The sequence below is a fragment of the Panthera onca genome, chromosome B4 (assembly GCF_046562875.1).
Source record: "Panthera onca isolate mPanOnc1 chromosome B4, mPanOnc1 haplotype 2, whole genome shotgun sequence".
Taxonomy (NCBI): Eukaryota; Metazoa; Chordata; class Mammalia; order Carnivora; family Felidae; genus Panthera; species Panthera onca.
Genome location: NC_138345.1, coordinates 123,543,087 through 123,562,914, shown reverse-complemented (window position 1 = coordinate 123,562,914; position 19,828 = coordinate 123,543,087). Strand labels below are relative to the sequence as shown.

The 19,828-nt window shown below is 41.8% G+C and overlaps 1 protein-coding gene across 1 annotated transcript; it reads right to left on the bottom strand.

Moving 5' to 3' along the window:
• Positions 1 to 1,102: 1,102 nt before the first annotated feature.
• Positions 1,103 to 19,141, bottom strand: HSP90B1 (heat shock protein 90 beta family member 1). The gene is made up of 18 exons (XM_060656574.3): positions 18,957 to 19,141; positions 17,840 to 17,942; positions 16,890 to 17,031; positions 16,270 to 16,386; positions 14,908 to 15,239; positions 10,349 to 10,460; positions 10,019 to 10,138; positions 9,332 to 9,448; positions 6,968 to 7,105; positions 6,807 to 6,884; positions 6,421 to 6,486; positions 5,549 to 5,818; positions 5,054 to 5,299; positions 4,046 to 4,182; positions 2,596 to 2,674; positions 2,349 to 2,504; positions 1,964 to 2,086; positions 1,103 to 1,402 (listed from the first exon to the last, which is right to left on the bottom strand). The coding sequence occupies exons 1-18, from the start codon at positions 19,003 to 19,005 to the stop codon at positions 1,373 to 1,375; spliced, it is 2,415 nt and encodes an 804-aa protein (XP_060512557.1). The 5' UTR covers positions 19,006 to 19,141; the 3' UTR covers positions 1,103 to 1,372.
• Between the last annotated feature and the right edge of the window lie 687 nt (positions 19,142 to 19,828).

Sequence of the window (19,828 nt, the reverse complement as noted above, 5' to 3'; positions counted from 1 at the left end):
TCGTATCACAAAAAGAAGCCACATCTTAACTATAGCATGTTTCCCGATGACGATGACTGATGGAGCTCCCGTTTTCTTAAAAGAAACAGATTTTAAAAAAGATACACATTCAAGTAAGGTAGCCATTAAAGTGATTATTGCAAATTAACCCTGGAAAAATAGCTTGGAGGGAGGAGTAGGAAGCATACAACCAACAGAAATACAAGAAGCCCAGAAAAGCGTCCTAGATCATCAGGAAAATTCAGTCCCTAACAAAACAGTAAAGCTGTATTATAGTTAATATTAAAGTTATCATAGTAAAGTTAGTTTCCACAGAATTTCCTCTCACACATAGGATCTCTGAATATACAACTCAGATTTTCTCTCCCTAGCCACAGTTAGACTACCATTTCAGATGGCTACACAACTAGTCAAAGTACAGAAACCAGTTTCTCATAAATAATACGCTTCAGAAGAAATTAAATGATCACTTGCTGAGGACCAGCACTCATCATCTAGTTATCTCTGTTGTAGGGTTATGGGTGTTTTAAGAGACAGTCTTATTTTGGAGTCACTCTAGATTTACAGGAAAACCGCAAAGATGGTAGAATCCCCACGTGCCTTCTCCCGGTTTCCATGGATGCCATCCTCTCTTACATCACCGTGGTGTAGGTGTCAAAGCCAAGGAACCGTGAACTCTATTATACACCAGGCTTACCCTTGCTGTATCCTGACAGGGATACAGCAAATCACTGATATTAACCTTGATCACTAGGTTAAGGGAGCTTCTGCCAGGTTTCTCTGCTACAAAGAAATGCTTTTCCCTTTCTGTCTGCTAGAGGACAGCTATTAAGTCTAGCCATCTTTCAGAAAGGAAAGGAGTTTAAGTTCCACCTCCTGCAAGGGGGAGCATCTATCTTCCTGTTTTTTTGGAATTCTTCTGTAAGGAACATTATCTTTTCTCTATATAGGTGACTTTTTAAAATACTAGTTTTAAAAAAGACTTTTTGGTATCATGAATTACTTTTATAAGAGAAAAAAAACCCCAAACACAGGATTTAAAAACAAAAAATCGACCAAGTATACATCGTTCTATATAATCATTATGAAGACAGGCAAGACATAGTATTTGGGATCTTTTTTATTTTTATACACATGACAAGATTTTACACCAAGAATAGTCAGTTAAATAGTACAAATTTACATTCATGAGGAATGTTAAAAAAAAATTCAACTAAAAAACCCACTTCTTTCTGTGACCCACAATCCCAACATTTTACAGTGCAGGGGTGAAGGGGGCTGGGGGGAGCATCCAAAACAAGTCTCTCCCAAAAGAAATGACTTAAATTTCACATTCGCTCTCCACACAGGATCCAAATGGTGAGAGTATAATTTATAATTCATCTTTTTCAGCTGTAGATTTCTGTGAAAATAAAAAAAAAAAACTTAGAAGACATTAAAAACTAGCAAAAAAAAAAACCAAAAAACCTTAGCTCACAGAAGGTTTGTGTATGAAGAAACAATTGAAATGGGCCCAGCGTATTTCCATTATTTCAGCTGTAGGCTAGAACGACATTTGTCAATCTGCGGGATCATTTCGAACCTAACAGTAAGATAAATGACTCCTGAACAGAAATAATCAAAAATTTCCATCGGCCTCATGCTGCCATAGAGGAAGGCAGAAGCCAGTGGCAGAGAATACAGAAGCCTTGTGGGCTAAGGGAAAATCTGTTTAACAATGTCTCAGGACTGGATGGCTAAAATAAAGGAACAAAAGGAGCGGGCAGCTGAAAGTCTACGCTTTAAACAGAAAAAAAGGAGCTGCTCTAGCTTTTGAATTTCATCATTAGATGCCTATTTTGGAGATTTCCTGAAGTCTGACTTCTAGAAGCTATGTAGTCCTAATGACAGAACTGAAAATAGAAGTTTGCCTAGTTTTGCAAGAACTAAAATGCAAGTCCCATTCTTGACTTGCTATGTATACCTTTACTGTTTCCTGTTCTTCTTCATCTGCTCCTGCATCCATTTCTTCTTCTTCGTCCTGCTCTGTGTCTTCTGTGGTGTCCTCTGTTGTTTCTTCAGGTTCTTCTTCGGGTTCTTCTTCCACCTAAGGGCACCATTTACAAGCTCATTAATGGATCCAATACCTTGGATCTATTTCCACTTTGTTCATTCAAACGTACTAACATTGGAATTAACTTCACTCCTGTTTTATCCAGAACTGCACAGTAAATCCGCTAATTAGACTCAACAGTCAAGCTAGCAAAGGGAGACAGATAAAGAAAAAAGATATAAAAGGGAATTTCTTATTAATTCTAGCACCGCGTGTGACACTGGGGAGTCAAACATTTCAATAAATTATTTCAAACCTTTGCATCAGGGTCAATGTTTAAACTGAGGCGAAGCATTCTTTCTATTCGATCTCCATATGCTTTAGTGTCTGGTAACAGATATCCTGACCGTAGTGTTGCCGTTTCAAACAAAACCACAGCAAGATCTGAAACGGTCTTATCCTCTTCATCTTCCTGAGATGAAAGAAGGGACATCTGATTAATATTAAAAGGTACAAAGTATCCCAACGAAAAGATGAAGGAGTATGGCTACAATATTAATCACCTTCACTCGTCGAAGCATGTCTTTGATCAGGGGATGTCTGGGATTGATTTCAAATGTTTTCTTCTGGCTGGCATAGTAACTGGTAAGGGGTAAAAACGAACATTAACGTCAAACTTCAGGCTCCATACATTTCCCACATTCTATAAATTTTTAAAATTATACATAGCTCTTGGAAAAATCAAGACTTATTTATATCGCTACACGACACCGTGTTCTGCCTTTTACTACCTTCTCCACGATGCCTTCACCAATATGGTTCCAAGACACATTAGTTGTTTCTTTACCTGAGCGGAGTTCCCAATGCATTCTAAATATACCTTCATACAGTTAGTTTTCTGCTGTCTGCTGTGACTGGTCTCCCTCCTAGAGAGGAGGACAGGGAGGAACTGCATCTACCCTTCTCGGGGTAAACCCATTACAGATGCAGAGTTTAGAAGATTAAGACTTGATTTGTCATCCTGACTGGTCTGAATGGCAAAAAGAGAGCAGTGATATCTATTCACTGTGGACAGACACAGCAGGTGTTTGCTCACTGAATGGAAGGGAACTTCCTGCTCATAAATGACTGAAATAAATGGACATTTAATGGCTACTATACTGTTACAATGGAATATAAGCAGAAACCTATTTTCCACCTAAACTTTATAATCTACAAAGTCTTCAGGGGGACAAGACACAGAAGCAAGACACCATTTTTGCACTTTACTGTGGAAACATAAGTTAGGGAGTCTTGCTAGATATGAAATATACTTCGTATATACAGAGTTTTGAAATTGTGATCATGGAGACTTCACTTGTGAGAAGAATCCTTAAGCTAGGCCTTGGGGAAAACATGGGCAGAGAGCAAACAGAAAGAAGACATTCCAGATGGGAGACAGGAGAATAAAAGCAAGGAAGAAATCATTTTCAAGACCACCGCTGTGACATTACAATATAAATGTGACATATATATATTCCCTGAAAATAAAGGGCACCTGAAGACCCAGTGTACGTCCAGCACTCAGCCCTTGAGTTCATAAACTTGTTCACCCATGGGTCTTTTACCCTTTATTTTGCAGGGCATACTATTTGGGGAAGGAGGGATGGCAGTTAAAAAGCATGTAACTCATTTGACAAATGACAAGGTCATTAACCTCATCTGTTAACTATTAATATCTAAAAATGAAGAAGTACACATACCAGGCCAAGGATATGCAAAAGCAATGAACAATATACGTAACAGATTACATTTCCATTTGTAAATAAAAATACCTTAAAATAAATCATGAGTTCAACACCTTTCCTTTATCAATCTAATGTCAGAGGAATCCCTCTGTAAACTTGTCTCCTCTTTTATCTAACCGATAGTGGTGGCCACTTAAAAACACATCAGTTCTTCGCTGGCATTATCTACAAAAGGAAGGCTGGCTAAGAACGAATACCTTGCAGGGACCTTCCCGAGGATGCTTACTTTGTAGAGATGTCCTTGCCCGTCTGGTAGGCTTGAGCTTTCATGATTCTCTCCATGTTGCCAGACCACCCATACTGGCTGGCCACAAGAGCACAAGGAGACTCTGTCAGACGTTGAGATACCACGGCCTTTTCAATCTTAAGAAATCAGAAGTTAGATACATGTAAATACCAATAGTTAAGGTCATTCAGTAACTGCATTTCAATTCCTTAAGGATTCATCACTTAAGATCAAATACAAGCATAAAAATTCCTCTTATTCAGATTCTTAGGAAACTCTTGACATTTAATAATAGGAATTTTTTTGGTCAAAAATAAACACCAACTTTTAAACACACAGAAGACTTAAATTCAACCAATAAAAAGTTACCACAAAGGCAGTATTAAACTACAGAAAACATTCAGTTACAAAAAAAAAAAAAATAACCGAACAGTACACAATAGCCATTATTATCCTTTTAATTCTTTGTAGTTTATTATAAACCTTTTTTTTAAAGTAGGCTCTATTGGGGTGCCTGCGTGGCTCAGTCAGTTGAGCGTCCGACTTCGGCTGAGGTCATGATCTCACAGCTCGTGAGTTCGAGCCCCACGTCAGGCTCTGTGCTGACAGCCTGGAGCCTACTTCAGATTCTGTGTCTCCCTCTCTCTCTGCCCCAACCCACTCACATTCTGTCTCTGTCTCTCTCAAAAATATACATACATACACACATACATACATACATACATAAAGTAGGCTCTATACCCAATGTGGGACTCAAACTCAGGACACCGAGATCAAGAGCTGTAAGCTCTACAGACTACTCTAACCAGGTGTCCCTGTAGTTTATAATTTTAAGCTCCTCCTCCCCAAAATTTAACCACTATATTAAATGTTGTTCTGTGCAACTTTTCCCGCTCTCTGCCCCTTCCCAGCTTGAGCTTTCTCTCAAAATAAAGAAACAAACGTTAAAAAAAATAAAATAAAATGCAGATGCTAAAATTTCACAGGTTTTAACTTCCAGAAGAATACCTTGTCCTTGAGAGCTTTATCTTTCATCCAATTGAGCAGAGGCTCAAATTCTTTCTCAATTGCTTCACGACTCTCCTTAGTTTTCTCACTTTCATCAAATTTCACTCCTTCCTTGGCAACATTCTGGAACCTTTTCCCATCAAACTCCGGAAGAGCCTGAATGCAGTATTCGTCCACAGGTTCTGTGAGATAAATCACTTCATAGCCCTTTTTCAGAAGTCGCTCAACAAATGGAGAAGATTCAGCCTATAAAATTAAGAAAGTGATAAAGTTTCCAAGTCTACCCCTGGTATATACCCCAGTAGCTACATTTATCTAGAACTAACAACCCCATTTTACAGGTGGGGAAATAAGAGGTGCAGAGAGTATAAATGACTTTCCTGTCAGTGGCTGAGCAGGCCTTGTAATGACTCCAGGCCACCATCACAATTAAGTTCTTTTTTTCTCAGGAGTTGGCTACATACCAGGATGCCTGACAGCTGGAGTTCAACTTACCTCTTTCCTGCTGGACCCAGCCATGAAGTAGATTTTGTCTTGTTTCTCCTTCATTCTTTCCACATACTGATCTAGACTCGTAATGTCACTTGGATGATGAGAAGACTGGAACCTAAGGAGTTTTGCAAGACGGGTTCGATTCGAGTGGTCTTCAATCACACCGAGCTTGATGTTGGTACCGAATTCTTTCCAAAAAGTATCATTGTACTTCTCATCAGCAATCTTCTTGATCATGTCCAGAGTTTTACGGACAAGCTTCTTTCTAATCACCTAAATAAAATTAAAGAATAATTCATTAGTGAATGTGGTCTCAAACTTTTGAGAACCTTCCCTATGTGAGAGCATCGGGGAGCAGTGGTGAAAGATAGAAAGACACGGCCTCGTCACTGCCATTTCTCAAGTGGCAGGGAACGGTAAGCAATCTATGTGAGACTGAGCAGAAACGAAGTTGTCAGTGGAAATAGTCCCAAGATTGTTTTAATGTTTATAAATGTTTAGAGAGCATGCAAGCAGGGGAGAGGGGTAGGGTGGGAGAATCTAGAGCAGTCTCTGTGCTCAGTGCGGAGCCTGACGCAGGGCTTGATCCCAGAACCCTGGAATGACCCCTAATGTTTATATTCTGGGTAGTGGGTCTATGTGGGTGTTTACTACACAATTCACTCAACTTTTCTGTATGTTTGAAACTTTTATAAGATATTGGGTGAAAAACAATCAGATTCTTAGGATTTAATAATTCTAGAGTAAAATTAAGTCCTTCAGCTAAAGAGCCAAGGACTGGTCTCTAAGTCTGGGGACTCTGTTAATGCTGCCTGTCCTTCACAGCCCAATCAAAGAGGAAAGAAACCAGCCAGTCTCTTCCCAGAGACACTCACCTTAAGCAGTTTATGTTGCTGAAGAGTTTCCCGGGAAACATTCAAGGGGAGATCATCTGAGTCCACCTTCAGATGGCAAAAGAAAAGTTCAATGAGCAACAGAAACACTGGGAAAAAAATCCAAACCAACAAACCCAAAAAATACTTCTGTTCCTTGCCTTTTTAAGTTTATTTACTTATTTAGAGAGGGTGGGAGGAAGTGGGGGAGAGAGGAAGAATCCCAAACAGGCTCTGCAAGGTCAGCATGGAGCCGGACTTGGGGCTCAAACTCACAAACTATGAGATCATGACCTGAGCCGAAGCCAAGAGTCAGACGCTTAACTGAGCCACCCAGGCGCCCCTCCCGTGTTTAACGACCCCTTTCCTCATAGTCTTCAGATACTTACAACACCCTTGACAAAATTAAGGTACTTGGGCATCATGTCATGGAAGTCGTCTGTGATGAATACTCGGCGCACATAGAGCTAAACAGAGACCAAGAAAAGGTCACTTCCTGGAAATTATACCTTCAAATTTTAAACTCAGTCTTTACAACTTAAAAACTCACCTTAATGTAATCACTCTTCTTCGATCCATATTCATCAAACAGACCACGAGGAGCAGATGTAGGTACGAATAAAATGGATTTGAAGGTAACTTCCCCTTCAGCAGTAAAGTGGATGTAGGCCATGGGGTCATCACTTTCCTATGGAAAGTTGGCATTTAGTCATTCAAAGGCACCGGAAAAAGGCATTGCAAAGGCTAAGTGATTTATTATGTGGTAGACATTTAGTTTAGCATTTAACTAACAAGAGTCCCCTTACCAAACAAAGGGGGGTGGGGAGAGGAACGTAGGGAAGAAACGGCTAGGACTGCTTTCCTATAAACTGGCTAGACATGGTGGTTTTGCTGATGACCGTCCACAGTGTCACTCAATCTCTTAAACTGGGGGAAAGATGCATGGGTCTAGGTTTCACATGTGTCAGAGAACAGGGCATGAAAGCCCTGATCCTATCTAAATGACAATATACAATGCTTCATGAGTATACTGCTCAACCAGAAAGAAGTACTTGGGAATACATTTCTTCCACTGGGATATGGACTAGAGCAGTGGATGTAAGGAGGTATGTAAATAAATCCTAAAGACGAATTCCCTAGATCTGCATTATCCACTACAGTACCCACATGTGGGTACTAGCACTTGAAATGTGGCTAATCCGAATTGAGATACATGTTAAGTATGAAATCTACAACCAGACTTTGAAGATACAGTACAAAACAAAACAAAGTAAAACGTGTTTAAGTTTTTAAATAATGATTACGTGTTGAACTATTTTGGGTATGTTAGGTTAAATCAAACTTATTAAAAATTAACTATGCCCCGGGGCGCCTGGGTGGCGCAGTCGGTTAAGCCTCCGACTTCAGCCAGGTCACGATCTCGCGGTCCGTGAGTTCGAGCCCCGCGTCAGGCTCTGGGCTGATGGCTCGGAGCCTGGAGCCTGTTTCCGATTCTGTGTCTCCCTCTCTCTCTGACCCTCCCCCGTTCATGCTCTGTCTCTCTCTGTCCCAAAAATAAATAAAAAACGTTGAAAAAAAAAAAATTTAAAAAAAAAATTAACTATGCCTGTTTCAACTTTAAAAAAAAAAACATGCTTCTAAGAAGTTCAGAATCACAGATGTGGCTCACATTAGGTATTTTTTTTTTTTTAAAGCTTATTTAAGAGAGATCACGTGTGTGCAAGTGGGGACGAGGCAGAGAGAGAGGTAGAGCAAGAGAATCCCAAGCACTTAGAGTGCGGAGCCAGATGCGGGGCTCAAACCCAGAGATGGCGAAGTCAGACGTGCCACCCAGGCGCCCCAGTAGCTCACATTCTATTTCTAATACGGCTGTCCTTGACGAAAGTACGTTATATGTTTGTATACACCAGGACTAACTATGGTTCAAGAGAATAAAAGTGGAGTTCTAGTAGAACCAAGGGGAGTTTTTAAGAGGTGAAACTTAAAAGATGGTTGGATGTTAACACGAGGAGAGCAAGGAAGGGATGGAATAAAGATTAAAGAACAGACATAACTGCAGAATATTAAGTTTTATCTAGCCATGCTAAGCTTATTAAACTCTTCTGTTTAGTACAAAATGCTGTATGGGGAAATATGAACTTTAAACAATCCTAATCCATGCTAGTTTTAGATTCTTCACTTAAAAGATGGGATCAGTAAAAGGAAATAGGCAAAGAAACAGATTTAGTAATTATTCCTAAGAATATGACCTCACAATAAAGGTCTGAGGTTGTAAACAGGCTCTTTAAAGGTGATGTTAAAAGCCAAATGAATAAACCAACAAACAGCAGAATTAGACCTATAGACACAGAGAGCAAACGGATGGTTGCCAGAGAGGAGTGGGGGGATGGGCAAAATGGGTGAAGGGGAGCGGGAGGCACAGGCTTCCAGGTCTGGAACGACTAAGTCACAGGAGTAAAAGGTACAGCAGAAGGAATAGTCAATGGTACTGTAACAGCACTGTATGGGGACAGACGCTGGCGACATTCGTGGTGAGCAGAGCATACCGTGGAGACACACGGACCCGGTGTTGTACACCTGAAACTAATGTAACATTTTGTCTCAACTATAATCACATAAAGTATTCATTCTTGGAAATGGAAAAAAGACCTAACGACGCTAAAAGCCATTCAATACAAGATATTATGTTCTATGGAAGTCATCTGCCTACACACGTAAGCAGTTGTTAATCCTTTTGGTAACACAGACCTGTTGGCAATGTGGTAAAGCATAGAGACTCCTTCTTAAATTTTTAAGATGCATAATATAAAACACACAAGATTAAAATAGAAACCAACTGTATTGAAAGAGTTATAACACCATTTAAAAATGTTTTGACTTAGTAATGTTCATCACGTTCTAAAGTAATATTTACCTTTGAAAATGATTTGTAGAAAGCTTTGTATTCATCATCTTCTACTTCTTTTGATGGTCTCTGCCAGATCGGTTTGATATCATTCATAAGTTCCCAATCCCAGACAGTCTTTTCAACCTGAAGTTACAGGACATGATTAGCAGCCCCAGAACTCAGCAGCAGTTGTACAGTACAAGTGTTACCTAGAACTTCAGGACATTACAAATGAATGTGGGAAACACCAAAAGACACTCCTAATCTACTATGGCTCCTGACAGTGGGATCAAAAATCTCTCAAAAAAAAAAAAAAAAAAAAAAAAAAAAAAAAAAAAAAAAAAAGCCATTTTTCTCAACACTTAAGATTGATCTTTAACACAAAGAAGGCGATTGGTTATCATTACTATTAATAAAAAGCAAATTACAGTTTTTCCTCATTTTTAACTAAAATGTCATTTCTTTTTAAACTATTCATAAAAATGATCGGTGTTTGCTACTTAAAACTTTCCAGAGGCAGAAAACACAAACACTAACAAATAAACTTAGTCCTTGTTTTTAAAAGTTGGGTCTATGGACTTACCATTTGGAGAAAAAAAGCCCTTTAAGAATTAATGAAAACTGAACCCAGATCAGTCTGTGCATACTTGGATTTTTGTATTTTCTTGAAAATACCTTAAACAGCATTTTAGTGTGGAGATTAACCAGACTTACTTTTTTGGTTTTTGGTTTTTTTTCCTCTTCTTCTTCTTCCACTGCAGCTTCATCATCAGAATCTTCCTTTTCTTCTTTCGCTGCTTCTTCTTCTTCCATGGGTTCCTCAACAGTTTCAGTCTAGTGAAGAACAATTATGGTGAAATTCATTTATTTAATAATCCTGATTTCATCGAGGATATGAAACAAAATTACAGCTCCAACAAACAGGTCTTCCAGAAGAAAACCCTGAGTATCCCCATACCGAAAGAGCAAATGTGGCTCTTAAGGGTTAAAGATTTAAATATATGCCGACATAGCACATATGAATTTTTATCAATGTAGATTTACCTTGCTGCTCCACACATAAATAGGGAAGTTTATAAACTGTGAATATTTCTTGACGAGATTTTTAATTGTATCTAATTCAAGGTAATCAGATGCTTCTTCTTTTAAAACAAGGCTGTAAAGAAAATAAGACAGGTTTAGAAAGACATCCTTGGTTTAAAAGATTTGATTATAAATTAATCTAAATACCTTCCTGACAATGCTAACAGTTTGGCGTAATCCAAGATGGCCCCTGTTTTTCACGTTAAAAACTCTCATCACCAATGATGGTTTATGAGCCATATATGGCTCCATATACCAGATATGAGTACAACACAGGGAAGAATCTTCCTTGCATTCCTTGGGTGAAAAATATCCTTAGTCCCAAATAAAAAGTGCCAATGTCCCAACCTTCTCAACATGTTAGTTTTTTTGTTTTTCAGTTGAAGAATGGACATGTTAAGCTAGCTCAAGGTGAGAAGGCACTGAAACATTCTGGAGAAAAAAATGAAATTACAAGCACTCTGATAGTTGCTCTCAAAACCAAATGATCATTATAGATAAGCAAATGCAGGGGTGCCTGGCTGGCTCAGCCAGAAGAGCAGGAGACACTTGACATCAGGGTCGTGAGTTCGAGCACTGGGTGTAGACATTACCCAAAAATAAAATCTTAAAAAAAAAAAAAGAAGCCTCTTCTATAGATAGTGAACTCTTAATAAAAACATGTTCCTTAAAAAAGCTAGAAAACTAATCCAAAACAGTGTTCATATCTCCACTGACCGAAACAGTCAACCAGCCACATTTTATTTAAACAAAACTTAAGTTAGTTCTTTAGTTGCACTGTCATACTGGACAGTGCAGGGGTGGAGTATTTCCAGAGTTCTACTGAACAGCACTGGCTTCGATAACTCTAACACTGAAAGCTGCAGTTGTTTCTTCTTCTTCCTCACTTACTGTCCTTTCTGCAGGAACCCTCCTCCACTCACCAAACACCTCATAACATACCTTCAGACCCAGTGGGGAGCCCATGTACGGGAGTGTCCCTAATAAATATGGGCAATGTTGTATCATGGGTCTCTTCTTGCTTCAAAAAGCTTACAATGTAGTAGCATCACCAACAGGTAGATCGTTCATGATGACAAAGCCTAGAGAGTGGCCAAGTCTCTGGTTTCAGAGCAATATCTGGGTGATGAGGGGCTGGAGGAGAGTGCAGTTGTGGGTCCAAGTTGAAGCTGATGGTTACATCTCAGTTAGATGTATTTAAAAGGCAATTAGATATGAGAGCAGAGCCCAGTAGGGACATATAGACCAAGGGTTTGCCAACTATGGCTGGCACCTGTAAGAAATTTTACTGGGATACACCCTTATCGTATATGGTCTATGGTCGCTTTCCAGCAAGAACATCAGAGTTGTGTGACATGTGACAGATCCTACCATCCAAATGCTTAAAAACATTTACAAGCTGGTCCTTTAGGAAAAAGTCAGCTGACCTCTGATCCAGACTAAGAATACAGATTTGAGGACCCTGAGCGAGAACTGGAAGCCGAATCCATGACGGTAGGAAGGCTGCATAAGGAACACGAAGGTAATGAGAAAGGGCTGAAGAGTTACCTTTGAGAGATACTGTCAACATTTAAGCAACAGGGAAAGGAAACGAAAAGATATCCAGGGCCATGGAAACTATGCGATTGTCTTAAGGGGTATGCAGTAGACACCAAAACACAAGAGGAAAACTACGAACAAAAGGACTCTATTGCTGGGACCAATGTGAATTAAAACCCCCCCTGAATCCAATGGATTTAGCAACAAGATTACTGGGGACATATTTCAATGGAAACGTGGTGGATACAGTCATGATAAGTCATGATATGCCCGACAGTAGATGGGGGTGTGGCACTACCTGCCTCTCTTCCTTCCCCATGGAGACTTGAACATGTTTAGGTTTTGATGGTAAAGAGGGAGCATGTGGGAAAGGCTGCCTTTAAACGATGGGGCTGGAATTAATTCATGCTTAGCCTCTGAGGAGGGAGGAGGAGAGAAGCAGCAGATTGGACGTAGTGACCAGCTTTAGGGAACAATGCAGAATACCTCCCCTGCAGTAGCAAGGACAGAAGCACATGTACTAGTTAGTACTTACTGGATGCTCCTTTCATGATCTCATTCAATTCTCACAAAATTTCTCATAAGGGTATGCGGGGGCCTAATTTAGGGCTAGGAATAGAAAGAGTAGGTAGCAACTGAATTGTTTGAGGGCTTCTATTTCATTGGCCAAATAGAAGATGAAGTCATATATAAGGTGGAACCTTGACCTCATCACTTTGTCTTCTCTTTAGTTTGTCCAGTCTAGACTTTCAGTTCCTTAAATGGGCCTCTTGCCTTTGGAACTTCCAACATATACTGTGCTTGCTTCCTAGAATATCTGAATCTAACTTACCCTTATTTCAGCAAGCTCCCCCCAACTTTAAAAAAAGATTACTTTTTAATGTTTATTGCGAGAGCGAGAGAATCCGAAGCAGGCTCCACACTGTCAGCACAGTCAGTTAGATTGTGAGATAACGATCTCGGCCAAACCCAAAAGTTGGACACTTAACCGACTGAGCCCTTCAGGTGCCCCTCAAGATTTTATTCTTGTTTTTTAAATAAAGTTTATTTATTTATTTTGAGAGAGGGAAAGAGAGAGAGAACACAAGCAGGGGAGGGGTAGAGAGAATTTCTGACTGTCAGCGCAGAGCCTGATATGGGGCTCGAACTCATGAACTGTGAGATCATGAGCTGTGCCAAAATCAAAAGTCAGACGCTTGACCAACTGAGCCACCCAAGGGCCCCGAGACTTTAAGTCATCTCTACATTCAATGTGGGGCTCGAACTTACAATCCCGAGGTCACGAGTCGCACGTTCTACTGACTGAGTCAGTCAGGTGCCCCCAGAAGGTCCTCCTGATCAAGGAAGTGTGCTCTAGCTTCCTTTCTGGCATTTGTGAAATTATTTCACATTCTTCTTCTTTACTCGAGCCTCATGGAAGCATGGATTGCACTGGTCTTACTCTCCACTGAGTTCTAAACCCTAGCAGGTAATAGGCACTCAAATGGTTATCTGCAGAATAAATGCTGGGTAAAGGACTTGAAGAAAAATGGCAGTTTCACGCAGAGAAGGCACTCGTCAAGTTTCACTCACTGATCAGCCATCCATGTTACCTGCAGGAGACTGTCCTGATTACCCTTACTTATTCACTCTTATAAATATCTGCAAGTGTTAGGCTCTGGGAATGGAACGTTCAACCAAATGTGTGCTTTTGTGGTATTTCCATCTAGATAATCTCACCTGTGGCTCAGCACCCTACGACATTAGTGCCTCTTGGGACATTGTTTTCTCTCTCTTTGTAGTTAAGACAGGATATTTACCTCTGTTCCTCTAACGCCTAACAGAGGGCACTGGGGCATGACTATTAGCGACGTGTCCTAAGGAGAGCAGGAGCTAGGACTAACAAAGGCAGAGTAAGGTAAATTGGGAACAATAAATCAGTAGAAGTATTAAAATGCACTCATGTAATTAATCTCAATTAAATGAGCATTTATGAAAATGAAAACAGAACTATTCGCTTCCTCGGTGAAGAACACTGGTCAGAATGACAGATACATGCTTTTCTACATTCTGAATACTTAAAAATTCTTATGTTGAAAAATTTAAAACTGAATTATGAAAAAAAAGTGGAGACTGTAGGCACATTTTCACCTGGCAGGAAGAAAAAAGTCAAATGACCTCGAGATACGGTTTCTCTGATGTGGCCCAAAGCTGGCAGCTTCATACGGACATTCCAGGAGTATTAAGTAGAAGTATCCTGTTGTATTTGTTGGGGGGCAGGGGAGAGGCAGGAAACTGTTCTCCTTCACATGCTATAAACACCAAGAGATGCTGGGCAGAAGGTCTGCCTCATCTATACAGACAACAGTTACTGGCTTAAACCAAACTCCGATTTGGATTCAATAATTTGCAACCATCCTCAAACGAGACATTCTCTTCAGGAGAACTTTCATTAACTTTCTTCAAGCTCTGTATTTGCACCTGGTCTCTCCAACCTGTCCCCAACACCAGTTACTCCCATAGTTGAGGACTTGAGTCAGTCACCCAGAGAGTCTCCTCTCATCCAGTCCTGCCACCCTCCATATCTTCAGAAAACCTTAAAAAAGCTGATCAGAAATTCTACGATTAATCACTACCAACGGAGAGGAATTTCTTTAATCCCTTGAACAGCTGTGCCTCTATGCCTTTACATCCACTGACGCTTCTTTCCCAAGACTTGCTTCCCTGGAAATCCTCCATCAACCCATTGCTGTGAGACCTCCAATCAGCCTTCTCCCCTAGAAGAATTAACCCTTTGGACTTTTTGCCCTCTGTGTACAGCAGCTATCATAACTCTTTGTGTCTGGGCCTCAGGAGGGCCTCCAAAGATTTCCTCCAGTGATGAAAACAGGTCAATTTCCTCATTGTACAGGCGAGGAATGAAGGCCCAGAATAAGCTGTTAGCTCAGAGTCAAGATCCTCACCAGGACTATTAATTCTCATTAGGAATTAGTAACACTCACGTAATTGTTGTTCCCCGTCCCAGGGTGTTTCCTCTTGGGTCAGCAATCACAGAAAATTCATTGGAGTCAGATTCCCAGATGTGCTGGGTATCGTTGTTGTGTTTCGACGTGACAATAACCTTGTCAGCCACAAGGAAGGCAGAATAGAAGCCAACACCAAACTGGCCGATCAATTCAGAAGTCGACTGGCCATCTTCTTGTGCCTCAGTCATTTTGTTTAAGAACTCGCTGGTTCCAGATTTGGCTATGGTGCCAAGGTTTTTAACCAACTCTTCCCGGGTCATTCCTACACCGGTGTCTGTCACATGCAGCAGGTTCTTCTCCTTGTCACACTGAAAGGCAAGAACGGGATAGTTAGATATGCTTAATACTCACTGTACGACAAGTAAATGGTAAGCTACAGATTCAGAAACTACCCGCTTTTGGCTACATCAATTCCCATACAGAAAACTAAACTGGGTTATTTTTCCTTATAGTATCTTATGGTCTACTGTCTCTTACACATGAGCATCTTGATAGAGAAAATCTTAAGTTCCAGTGTATTTGAGAAAGCAGCAATATAAAGAAGGCAGAGACTAGTCTAAATGTCAAAGGGCAGAGACAGACCTAAATAAAACAAGTTATTTCTGAAGAAAAACTTTCAAGAAAAATAAAATTCTGTATTTTGCCTATTTCTTTCATAGAAAATAAAAGGATTCAAAACTTCTCTATTTGCAATTTGTGGTGATAAATGTCCTTCACTAAATATTCCCAGCTCTCTGCCTTCTGGAAACATAGTAGGAATATACTTCATTCTTGGTTATTAAGGCCATGTGACTGGTTCTGGCCAATGAGCTGCCAAGTGGGAAGGAGTGAGGAATGTAGCTTTCAGGCTAGAGCCTTTAAAGGATGGGAGACCCTCCAAGTGCTCTCTCCGCACCATGGCAACCAGCTACACTCCAGATGGTGGCTACTCAATTGGCCTGTGTCCGGGAATGAGGATGATACAAAGCAAAGGCCACAGTGGCCTTGATGGAGAATTTAAGCCAGGGGTTAGCAAACTTCTTCGGAAAAAGGGCCAGAGAGGAAGTATTTTAGGCTTGTGAGCCATATGGTCTCTGTCACAACCACTGAAACCTAATGTGTAGTGCAAAGGCAGTCATAGATAACACACAAATAGGCATGGCTGTGTTTCGATAAAACTTTATTTATAAAAAGAAACAGCAGGTTGGATTTGGCCCACAGCCATATTTTGTTAAACTCCAATTTAAGCCCCTAGGCTTGGCGATTATTTACCACTGCAGCGTAACCTGGCCTATCCTGATTGATAGAGATTGCCTATCGCTAAGGATTCTTTTTGCTTCAAATCTGTTTTAAGCTTACCTTAATTTTGACAGTTAGTTCCTCATTTCCAGCAAGAGCATTTTCATCAGTCAGTGATATTAACCTTATCTTATCTAAAGCGTCAGAAGCATTTGAAATCAGTTCTCTCAAGAAAATCTAAATGGAAGCCAGATTTAACACACACTTAGATTAGCCTCAAGATACACAAAACATTAGATTTAATGTCAAATCCATTTTATTTCTCCTCTGTACTCTAAAAAGCACTCTATGAAATAAGACTCCTTATGGTACAGAAATGGCTTTACTCTCTTGGTAAAAGGAGGTACACAGCTCTTTACACAAAGAACTGTAGCAACCATAAAGGATACCTAAACAGGTAAGGGTAGTAACACCTTTCTGTATGCAACACACAGGGCTGTCTGTGACTGCCCTCAGGACTATTTGGCAGGCTATGACCATATTTGGAGGGGAAAGGAAAAAGGTAAAAATGTCTACCAATCCCCCCCCACCATAGGGAGCATTTTTATAAATACATACTGGGTGTTTAAACTTTGCTAATAACTACTTACCTGAAATTCCTATGTAAGTACATTTATCATGAGGGTAAATGAGTATGCTTTTGTACAGAGACAAAATAATATTACCCACATGTTGCTTACCTCTTTATTTTTATACAATGAATTAATAATAAGTTTCATCATTCGATTAACTTCAGCTTGGAAGGCAAATTTTTCTGATTTCTCTCTAAGTTCTCTTATTTGGGATGCATTTAATCCATCCAACTGAATAGCTTCTTCCTCTCTAAGGAAATAAATTTGACAAACAAATAACTGCATTGCTTATTTAGTTCTCTCCAAAACATAGATCTAGGAGAGCCCAGTGGTCTTGTAAGATTGTCCTAAGGGTTAAAGGGGTAAAATGGAAACCTTTATAAAATATTACTAACCCGCTATTTCTATCTTTTTGCCACAATAAAATTTTACCACCTTAACAACTGAGCTAGAATACTTGGTTCTTAAAATTGTCAGGAAAATAAACCCAACTTTCCTCTGCTAAAAATAAAAAGCAAAACCATTTATATGTTCCCTCACATGTGGGACCGCCTCTTTGCCTGGGAAGCTTTGGCCTCTAATGGCCTACAAAATTGCCAATTAAGTCCTAAGGGGCCAACTTTGAAAACACTGCTCATTTGAGAGAAATCTTTTTTAAAGTTACTACATTCAGGGGTTCCTGGCTCGCTCAGTTGGTAGAGCATGAGACTTGTGATATGTGGGTCCACACTGGGGGCAAGAGGTTACTTAAAAATTACTAAGTTTATACGCTTACCGGATATAAAGCCAACTGGTCTGGGAAAAGTCACAGAGCTAGTGTTCCACAATCTAGTTACCAGAACAGTTTTCAAAAGAAATTCATCCCCTTTTGACCCGTCATTCCTAGGGGCAAGTTAGGACATACTCAGGGATGAACATGCTCACTGCCCTGACCTTTTAGGTATTTAAATTTGGGGTGTTACATGTCATCTGGACCTCTGAAGAAAAGACAACAAAAGAAGCGACTATATTCCAGTGTTCACAAGGGCTCAACCGTACAGTTTCAAAAGAACACAAACCTCTGTACAACTTCATCATCTGTCCTTGAGCCTTCTCTACTTTTGCCCAGATCCTCTTCCACTGTACCATCCACGTCCACTTCATCATCAGCCTGGACTGACCCTGAAGGAAGATTTAACACCAGGAAACTCGTAACCATTTTGCTTCGGGTACTTCTCAGAAGGAGTATGACCAGACAGGGCAAGGGTAAGGTTGCAAAATTCAGGGGGGGAAGTATGGGAGGTGGGCACGGGAGAACGGATCCACTAGTTTTCAACACCCAATGTAAACCCCACTTGGCATACTTTTTACATTTAAATTTAAGTTCAGACCCGGGGCCCTCCAGCAGATTCTGAAATGCGGAGGCTGGGGCGGGCATCACGTCTCTAGAGCAGCCCTGGGAAGCTTTACAAATAAAGTTTCGCAGATTTGATACCAGGCCCCTTCTACGGTCACACGTGTTGCGCAGGCCAAGGCATGGCCTCCCAAGTGACCACGCCAAAACTTAGGCCTTCAGTATCACGGATCAGAATACAAATAGAATTGGCGCAACCTCTGGCGAGAGGAACTGAAATCCGGCCCAACTGAGCGGGGGGGAGAGAGGTGATGAGATTCTGACATGGTAAGAAGCTCGCAAAAGTGAAGCAAACACGCTGACACCGCCTTTCTTCTGACTCAGAGCCCCACGCTCCCCAGACCAGCCCCTAAGAAAGGAAACGCGGGGTCAAAGACTCGGAAGACTGGGTGGCGGGGCGCGGGGGGGGGTCCTCAAGCTCAGATGGCCGAAGGCTCCTGCGTCTGACAAAAGTCCTCCGGAATGGGCACCCGCAATGCTCCCGGGGGACCAAGAGCCCGAGAGGCGCCCCACCCCAAGTTGGCTGAGACCTCTAGGCGCGAATATTAGGAGATCTGCAAGGGATTTAAATGTTCTCGGTTCTCGTTCTTCTTTCCACAGGAAGAGGAGAGTGCGCGAACTCCCTCGAGCCGAGCCTCTTTCGAGGAAAGGCGATGGATCCCTCTAGGCCCGACGGAGGCCCCGCTATCCCCCTCCCGGGCTCAACGCCCCCAGAACCTTCGAGAAGAGGCCGCGCTGGAAGGGGGGCGTCCGGGGGTGCCCGCTCCTCCGAGATCACTCACCGAAGGTCAGTAGGACGCAGCAGAGGCCCAGCACCCACAGGGCCCTCATGGCGCGCGGCCGGTGAGAGTCTCAAGTCCCTTTTGATCGCAGGAGCCGCCTCCACCTCCCACCACGGGGCTCAGATCCTCACACCGCAAGCCGCGCGGTCCGCCCACTACCCCCCAAACAGGTCGGGCCGCTTTTCACCCCAGCCTCTCGCGGGCGGGGGACGGGAAACACGAACCCACCAATGGTGCCGCACCACGCACCCTCTGTACCCAATGGGGACTCGTGGGGGGGACCGCAGTGAACCAATCGGAGCTGTCCAGGTGCGGTGCCCGATGCCCGAAGCGTGGCTCCCTCCGATTGGTCAACCTTAGCTTCTCTTTTCCAATCAAATGGCTCCGCGGGCCCCTCTCACACAGGACCGCCCCTTTGCCTGGGAAGCTTTGGCCTCCAAGTGAAACGACCCAATGAACGTCAGCACTGAACACATTCTCCCTTTTGGAGAGGTCGCAGAGGAACCACTTCCGGATCCTCGAGCGCGTTTATTCCGTGACCAGGGGAAACGGTAGTCATGGCAACGGTTCTTCACTCTTTCCTGGTCTACCGTGGGGTCACGGTGGGAATGATTCCAGCGCGACTTTTCGCCGTCAGCTTCCTCTCTGGCAGTGCTTCTGGGGAAAGAGAAACACGTGAGAGGTTGAAAATCGCCCGAGCACTTTTTAGATGGGGTGGTGAGAAACTACAGTTACCGGCATGCAACGCAGGGGGTGGGGGGGTGGGGGGAGGTACACTGTATTGAATGCTGGGAATTGTAGTCTTTGGACTTCGGGCCAGCTGCGTAGCTTGGCTCTTCCGCATTTCCCAACGTGTCTTTGCGGGAATTCGG